We start from the raw sequence: 9,127 nt of genomic DNA on the forward strand, positions 1-9,127 counted from the left end.
TAGTTGACCAAAGCGACACCTAGTGGTGTAACCAGCTACCTGCATGAAATGGAAAAACATCCCAGATGTAAAGATTATGATCGCAGCCCAACATCCTGTTGAATCAATGTTCTTTAATCTCTGGTCATCCAGAAGTTCTGCGTTTATATTTTTAGACACTTTAATGTCCGGCAAGACAAAAGGAAACTTCAAAGCCCCGTTTAGTCCAACATTTATAGTTTCCATCCAAGTCCAAAGGCAAGTCGAGGTGTGCAGAAGAATCAGCTCCTCCTACCTCAGTCACAATACGTTATGGAGACCTGATAATTAATATGAAGAAATCATCAATTCTTCTCAGCCAGAAGTTTTAGGTTTGAAACCAAATCAGTTTTTGACGAGAGAAACAAAAAAACGACTTATCCGGGAATGGGTCGCGGGGGCAGCAGACTCAGTAGAGACACCCAGATATCCCTCTCCCCAGACACCTCCTCCAGCTCCTCCGGGGGGAGCCCAAGGCGTTCCCAGGCCATCCGAGGGACATAGTCCCTCCAGCGTGACCTGGGCCGTCCCCTGGACCTCCTCACGGTGGGTCGTGCCTGGAACACCTCCAGAGAAAAGTGTCCAGGAGGCATCTGGTTTAGATGCCCGAGCCGAAAAAACGACTTAGTTCAATTCCATAGTTTGTAAATTAAAACAAAACTCGAATGACCACCTGTTTTTGGTCCAGTTACTAAAATAAACACACAAACTGGACATTTAGCACACCAAACATTGTTGAGAAGATTATTTCATGCTGTGCCTTAAATGTCATGATTACTTCCAGTCAGAAGAAACATGCTGGTGAAATTAAAATAGTATTTTAAACATAAATATGCCAGTGGTATGAATAATTGTGGCCTTCACTGTGGAGAGCATCATCTAGTGAAAAAGTCGCGAGTCAGAAAGACTTTCTTACAATCCTTTAAAGAGAATCGCAGATTAAGCCAAGGAGATTCTCGAGCAGCTGAGAAAAGACTTATTGGCTGTTTCTAAAAAAGAATCTTAGAACATTTATGAGCTGAATCTCAGCACCAAGACCCTGACGTTTGTTAAAGAAGTCCAAAGAACGTCTTTTGGAACAACTCAAGCCAAATTAATAACTTCATTTAAAAAGACGTTGCTGAACATTTAAAAAGGAGCACTGGCCACAAAGCGGTACCTGCTGTTGCACAACGTGGGAACCAATCATAATCCTGGAACGTTTCCGTTAATAAATACCAAGTTTAGCATGTTATTTCATGTTTATTATGTTACGTTCGCTTGCAGCATGTCAAGCATATCTCTTGTGCAATATATGGATGTCTGCTGTCTGTTTTATGGTTGTTAGTTGCATGGTGGGTGATTTTAAAGTCCGCCGGTTATCTCTGGGAGTTAAAGGTCAGAGTTGGCTAGTGAAATCTTCACAGATGGCATTCAGACTGAGATGTGACTGAAGGGAGAAGATGCCACGTTTTTGGAGCTCAGCCCTCCTGTTGCTGTTGACTTTGCAGTATGGTAAGAGCAAGTTCTAAAATCAAAGCTGTTGAATCACACTGTTTTCATATCTAATGTCTTAGGTGGTTGAAAACGTCTGAAACCCTTGAAAAAACATTCAAAAAATTGGGAAACGGAGTCAAGGCAGACATTTTTATGTTGTCTTCAAATAATTAAAAGCAAGTAGAATCAGATTCTTAGAAGTTTGATTATGAGCCACATTCTTCCATCCTGGAAGATTTAGGGGCCTATTTAGGCTGCCATTGCTTCATTGCACCATTGATATCATTCATTATGGACTTCTATCTGTTGGTTACATCTGAGCCAACATTACCTATACCAGGGTTTTAGAGTCCTAAAAAGTCTTAAATCATCTCAACTTTAGGCTTGAAAACATCTAAAATACACCCAGATTGTTTTCATACAACAGTAAGTCTTAATTGCTTTTTAAATATGTATGTATTTGTTTTTATTTTTTGAGAAATTCTTTGCCGTCCTTCTTGTATTCTGTGTGCTGCGGTCCTGACAGAAATTTAGACATTAATATCCTTTGAAAAATAGTCCAAAGGCCCTGATCCACAGCAGGAAGCAAACCAGTAGGAAGCTTTCCAGTTTAGCCCTCTGCAAAAACTGGCTTATTGTTGCTTCTTTAGGGAAATAAATCAAAACATTCCTGTTATTTATCCAGTACCCACTGTCATTTCTTAAAAAACATGTATATTTAACCAGACTTGGGTTGAAATTGCTCAAACCAATACTCATTAAGAAGCCAATAAAGGTAAAAAGACTGAAGAAACAAGTCTGAGTGGAAATGCCCAACACAAATGTAAACATGTAAGATTTAACTTTCTTACTTTGTTAATTGAAATGTTAGCTATTAGGTAAGTAAGCTAATAGTTTGACCAAATTACGGTGTTGTAATTCATATAGGTCAAATAATAGGTTAAATAATACTAGTCTTAAAAAGTCTTAAATTTAACTCACTAAAACTTGTAGGAGCCCTGTATACAGATCAAATACTACACAGTTATATTCAATAAATTAGAATATTATTGAAAAGTTCATTTATTTAAGTAACTCAATCAATAAGTAAAACACATAATAGATTAATTCCTCACAGACTGATGTTTTCAATCCTTTATTTCTCTTAATGATGAAAATGTCCACTTACAGCTAATAAAAACATGACATTTAGGCTTAGAATATTACATCAAACCAATAAATGAAAATAATTTTGATACAGAAATGTGGGCTTAATGAAAAGTATGTTTAGTAGCTGGTTAAAAACTTTTTTTCTTTCAAAAAGTACTTTTATGCTGACAAACAAGCCTCATCAGACCTATATTCGAATTAATTGAATATTACTGTATTTTTTGTTTTAATATTTATATATAATCCCTCATGAACCCTGTTCAGTGAAGTGTGAGCTTCGATTATTTTTTGTGATCTTGATTCTTGTTGTAAGGGTGTTGGGGTGCTCTCCCATGGCAAATGTAATGTTTAATTTAATGCTGTTTGGCATTTTAAACCTCTTGACCCCTAATCTAGAACCTTTGGTTAGACCGATGCCAAACTGAGTGTTTCTCTCTGGCCTTTGAGCCTGTTGTTGTATGGTGGGCCATAAATCTTTGGAAATATCCTGATTAAGAGTTTGAAAGTGATTCATCAAACAGAAGCACACATATAACAATTACCCCTGTGATTATGATCATTCTTCTTTAATGAGATTTACCTTAAAGCAAAGTATAGCTACAGCATCCAGACAGATCTCTGTTCAGAGAATCATGGAAAAATCGAGGAGTTAGCTTAACACTGGAAAACTAACCTAACAGCTGCTCGGAGCTGCAATTAAACTAGCGGCACCTCTCTGGAAATACAATGTATAATATTACCAATCCAGAATAACTAATTCTTAAAACTTGGATTTCTTGCAATCCAAGCAACCATCATATTATCAGTTTGCTTCTGTTCTGTACCTATCCTTAGGATTGTAAAAAACACACTTTAGTTGCTAATATGCTAACTGCATACACTGTAGATGCTAAAATATTCGACCACCAAGCAGATTAGTCCACATAATAGTTCTGCTATTATAACTTTTCTTTCTTTTTATTATTAGTCTCATACGTACAGTACAGACCAAAAGTTTGGACACACGTTCTCATTCAAAGAGTTTTCTTTATTTTCATGACTATTAATATTGTAGCTTCACATTGAAGGCATCAAACTATGAATTAACACATGTGGAATTATATACTGAACAAAAAAGTGTGAAACAACTGAAAATATGTCTTATATTCTAGGTTCTTCAAAGATTTGATTACTGCTACACACACTCTTGACATTCTTTTGATGAGCTTCAAGAGGTAGTCACCTGAAATGGTTTTCACTTCACAGGTGTGCCCTGTCAGGTTTAATAAGTGGGATTTCAAGCATTGTAAATGGGGTTGGGACCATCAGTTGTGTTGTGCAGGAGGTGGATACAGTACACAGCTGATAGTCCTACTGAATAGACTGTTAGAATTTGTATTATGGCAAGAAAAAAGCAGCTAAGTAAAGAAAAACGAGTGGCCATCATTACTTTAAGAAATGAAGGTCAGTCAGTCCGAACAATTGGGAAAACTTTGAAAGTGTCCCCAAGTGCAGTCGCAAAAACCATCAAGCGCTACAAAGAAACTGGCTCACATGAGGACCACCCCAAGAAAGGAAGACCAAGAGTCACCTCGGCTGCAGACGACAAGTTCATCTGAGTCACCAGTCTCAGAAATCGCAGGTTAACAGCAGCTCAGATTAGAGAACAGGTCAATGCCACACAGAGTTCTAGCAGCAGACACATCTCTAGAACAACTGTTAAGAGGAAACTGTGTGAATCAGGCCTTCATGGTAAAATAGCTGCTAGGAAACCACTGCTGAGGACATGCAACAAGCAGAAGAGACTTGTTTGGGCTAAAGAACACAAGGAATGGACATTAGACCAGTGGAAATCTGTGCTTTGGTCTGATGAGTCCAAGTTTGAGATCTTTGGTTCCAACCACCGTGTCTTTGTGCGGCGCAGAAGAGGTGAATGGATGGACTCTACATGCCTGGTTCCCACCGTGAAGCATGGAGGAGGAGGCGTGATGGTGTGGGGGTGCTTTGCTGGTGACACTGTTGGGGATTTATTCAAAATTGAAGGCATACTGAACCAACATGTCTACCACAGCATCTTGCAGCGGCATGCTATTCCATCCGGTTTGCGTTTAGTTGGACCATCATTTATTTTTCAACAGGACAATGACCCCAAACACACCTCCAGGCTGTGTAAGGGCTATTTGACCAAGGAGAGTGATGGGGTGCTGCGCCAGATGACCTGGCCTCCACAGTCACCGGACCTGAACCCAATCGAGATGGTTTGGGGTGAGCTGGACCGTAGAGTGAAGGCAAAAGGGCCAACAAGTGCTAAGCATCTCTGGGAACTCCTTCAAGACTGTTGGAAAACCATTTCAGGTGACTACCTCTTGAAGCTTATCAACAGAATGCCAAGAGTGTGCGGAGCAGTAATCAAAGCAAAAGGTGGCTACTTTGAAGAACCTAGAATATAAGACATATTTTCAGTTGTTTCACACTTTTTTGTTCAGTATATAATTCCACATGTGTTAATTCATAGTTTTGATGCCTTCAGTGTGAAGCTACAATATTTATAGTCATGAAAATAAAGACAATTCTTTGAATGAGAACGTGTGTCCAAACGTTTGGTCTGTACTGTATATCCTCGAAGGTGAATAAACATGTATTTTTATGGAACTGACTAATTTAACCAGTTATGGTAGTTTAGCCTCCATAGAGCATGCTAGGCTATAAATTGTTTTACTAAATTGTCCTGATGGAGAAAGTGTCGTTTGTTTTAATTAGATTTAATTCAAATAAGGAAGGGAAACCTAAAACTAAAGCTGGGCCTGCCAAGTCTGTCCGGCTTTCTCCTCCTCCAGCGGATCCAACTCACCACCAGGTGGTGATCAGTGGACAGCTCAGCCCCTCTCTTCACCCGAGTGTCCAAAACATGCGGCCGAAGGTCTGATGATACGACAACAAAGTCGATCATTGACCTCCTGCCTAGGGTATCCTGGTGCCAAGTGCACTGATGGACACCCTTATGTTTGAACATGGTGTTCGTTATGGACAATCCGTGACTAGCACAGAAGTCCAATAACAAAACACCACTCGGATTCAGATCGGGGAGGCCATTCCTCCCGATCACGCCTCTCCAGGTGTCAATGTCGTTTCCCACGTGGGCGTTGAAGTCCCCCAGCAGAATAATGGAGTCCCCGGGAGGGGCACTATCCAGCACCCCCGACAGGGACGCCAAGAAGGCCGGGTACTCTGCACTACCACTCGGCCCGTAGGCTGAAATGATAGTCAGAGACCTCTCCCCAACCCGAAGGCGCAGGGATACGACCCTCTCATCCACTGGGGTAAACCCCAACACGAGACGGCTGAGCTGGGCAAACCCACACCAGCCCGCCGCCTCTCCCCGTGGGCCACTCCAGAGTAGAAGAGAGTCCAACCCCTCTCAAGGAGATGGGTTCCAGAGCCTACGCTGTGCGAGGAGGCAAGCCCGACTATTTCTAGTCAATATCTCTCGACAATCCCGCACAAGCTCTGGCTCCTTCCCCCCCAGCGAGGTGACATTCCACGTCCCTAGAGCCAGCCTAAGCATCCGGGGATTGGGCCGCTGAGGTCTCCACCTTCGTCCGCCACCCAATCCTCTTTGCACCGGTCTCTCACTGTTCCCCCTGCAGATGGTGAGCCCACTGGGGGATGGCCTCACGTCTCTCATTCGCGAGGAGCAACCCGGCCACCAGGCGCTCTCCGGCGAGTCCCGACCCCAGGCCTGGCTCCAGGGTAGGACCCCGGCTCCGCCGTACCGGGCGACGTCACGTGCCTCGATTTTTTCGTCCTCATGAGGGATTCTTGTACCGCTCTTTGTCTGACCCATCACCTACATCCTGTTTGCCATGGGAGACCCTACCAGGGGCATTTAGGCCCCAGACAACATAGCCTCTAGGATCATTTGAGCACTCAAATCCCTCCACCATGTTAAGGTGGTGGTTCATGGAGGAGAAAAATGAAAATCAACATTGTTTATTAATACCGGGGTCAGTTTTACCTATCGGACTATGTTAAAAGATGTCTTAACTTTTGGCCGACCCTAATGAGAATTTCCACCTGGTTTTCCAAACCAGTGTTGTTTTGACAACTGACTACTGCTGGAAAAATAAAACAAATACACATGATTTTAAATAATTCCAGTTACAAAATCTGTTTAAAAATAGCGCATATATTTTTAACTTGAATAAAGTAGCTGATAAAAAAAATTCTCTATATCGTCATGGTTTTTGACAATGTCACAGCCAAGATTATCACAGCTACTGACGAATTGGCACTTGATATTTGATCTGAATTGCAGTTTATGCTTCCTGGCCATCACGGTGTGAGACTGCTGAGGGAAAATGTGACTTTGTGTGTCATTGTTCTGACTGTGGTGATGAACAAAACTGCGGTAAGTTTAAATGGTGGTTAGAGATCCTGCTCAAATCTATCTGAAGTGAATCAGTTTTATAAGACATGTTTGTTTTTTTTACTTAATTCTCTCAAGGCTACTCTGGAAAATCATTTGAGTGTGACTTCGAGGATGCGGGAGTTTGTGGATGGACGATCAAAACTTCTGGTGGAGAATACACATGGCAGAGAGATCAGAGTGGGGACCAGCTGCCAGACAGCGGACCATGTTCTGACTACACCACCGGCACAGCTGCAGGTGTAAAAAGTTTTCATTTCTACATAACACAGACAATATAGTTACAGTACAATAAGTTGGCACTCGCACAATTTTTGCCAATAGTGCTTTAAAAATGATTTTAAGATTACAAATGCTTTTTTTCTGTAATATCTTTAATCATCTCATTTCTAAATCTAAATTTGTTAATAATCTATGTTGGCTGTGTGCAGACCTCACAATAATCTTTTCTCAGTTTGTTTATCCCTTACTACTGTCTGCTATTGATGTACTGCTGTGTACAGTGCCCTGCAAAAGTATGTCCACCCTGTAAACATTTTCACATTTTCTCACAATACACACCTTTATGATTAGCCAGTAATTAGCTCCATCCATCTGACCAGCATTATCCTGTCAGCACCAAGCTGTTGTATGACTTATCTGACCAGAACATGTTTGCTATGTCCCATCTGAGGCCTCCATACACTGGCCTGTATTTATACTTATATTAAATTCACATGTGGACTTCTTTATGCAGTTTGTTACAATGGATTATACTGGATTATATGGATTAAAAGGAACTGAATACATATCCACATCCTACTTTTCAGCTTTTTATTGTGAAAAGATTAGAAACCATGTATCACTTTACATCTACTTCCCAATTATGCATAACTTTGTATTGGTCTACAATATAAAATGCGACTAAATGTTCAAGAGGTAAAATACTTTTGCATGGCACTGCATCTAAAGTAGGTTGCTGTTTATACAACATTAGTTCTAACATGAAAAGATAATGATAAAAAACATAAATAATGTGCATTTAAGTGATGTTTGGCATTCAGTGTCCGCAAACTCTAACGTAGTTATTTTACATAAACCTTGAATAAAGATTGTATAAATTCCTATCTTTCAAAAGTGTGTCCGATGGTACAGAGGCATGCTTTCACAGCAAAGATAAATGAGATCCTGTACTAAACTACAATCTTTACAGCTTAAATGAAGATATTTATTATCTCCTGTCATATAGGCTGGTTCATGTCAGTGAGTGCAGTGAGGGCAGAGTCTCTTCAGAGTTCAGTTTTAATCTCTCCGGAGATAAAACACTCTTCACCAACATGTCGTCTGCGTCTCAGATACTTCCTGTGGGACTCAGGTAACAGCTGCAAACTGACAGGACTGGTTTGTCCCGACTGGTTGTCCTGTGGAGGGCGCTTTAACAATGAGTAAAGCACCCTCCACAATTGTTGGCTTCCTGGTTGGAGATCTGGGGAAAGCTTTAAAGCTAGTTATATGTTTACTGCAGTAAAGTTTTCTTAAAATAAAGGATTTGGAGAAACTAACCTTTAATTTTAGTGCATTAAATGGGGAAATTTGTTTAGAAATATATGTTATTAAAAGTCAGTGGTGCTACAGTTAGTGGCTTCCCAAACATTCCTCTAAACTTAGTTCCTATGGAGTCTGAAATAGTCATCCATCCATCCATCCATCCATGATTTGGGACCAAAGATGGAAGAAATTCTGACCCATCTCTATGATATTATGGACTGATTCATTGACTGTTGCTGACTTTGGTGAGATGGTCACATAGAAATATTGATTTGTTTGTCATCAGCAGACATATAGTAACAGATGTTGTAGAACCCTTTAATTTGAGCTAGAGGGAGCATGTAGAAACACTCCAGGTGGATCAGACATAAAACAATGGATGGATGTGGGGAAAAGCATCTAATTCCCACTATTAGGTATGGTGGAGATCTGTGATGCTGTGGGCTTGTTATTCTCTCTAAAATACTATAATAATTGGGTGGTCTCTGCCAGAAAATCGAAAATGAGTTCTCATTGAGTCTGAGTAGTGATGCACATCTTTGCCAGGGTGAT

At 40.7% G+C, this 9,127-nt stretch overlaps 1 protein-coding gene across 1 annotated transcript in view; it reads left to right on the forward strand.

Moving 5' to 3' along the window:
• The first annotated feature begins 1,365 nt into the window (after window positions 1-1,365).
• The window catches only part of mamdc4 (MAM domain containing 4), a 26,946-nt gene continuing 19,184 nt past the window's right edge, over window positions 1,366-9,127 (forward strand). The window contains exons 1-4 of the mRNA XM_047371662.1: window positions 1,366-1,512; window positions 6,938-7,030; window positions 7,127-7,288; window positions 8,277-8,402. Coding sequence (XP_047227618.1) covers window positions 1,461-1,512; window positions 6,938-7,030; window positions 7,127-7,288; window positions 8,277-8,402 — 433 coding nt within the window. The 5' untranslated portion in view covers window positions 1,366-1,460. The remainder of the gene's footprint in view (window positions 1,513-6,937; window positions 7,031-7,126; window positions 7,289-8,276; window positions 8,403-9,127) is intronic.

The sequence above is a fragment of the Girardinichthys multiradiatus genome, chromosome 8 (assembly GCF_021462225.1).
Source record: "Girardinichthys multiradiatus isolate DD_20200921_A chromosome 8, DD_fGirMul_XY1, whole genome shotgun sequence".
NCBI classification, from domain to species: domain Eukaryota; kingdom Metazoa; phylum Chordata; class Actinopteri; order Cyprinodontiformes; family Goodeidae; genus Girardinichthys; species Girardinichthys multiradiatus.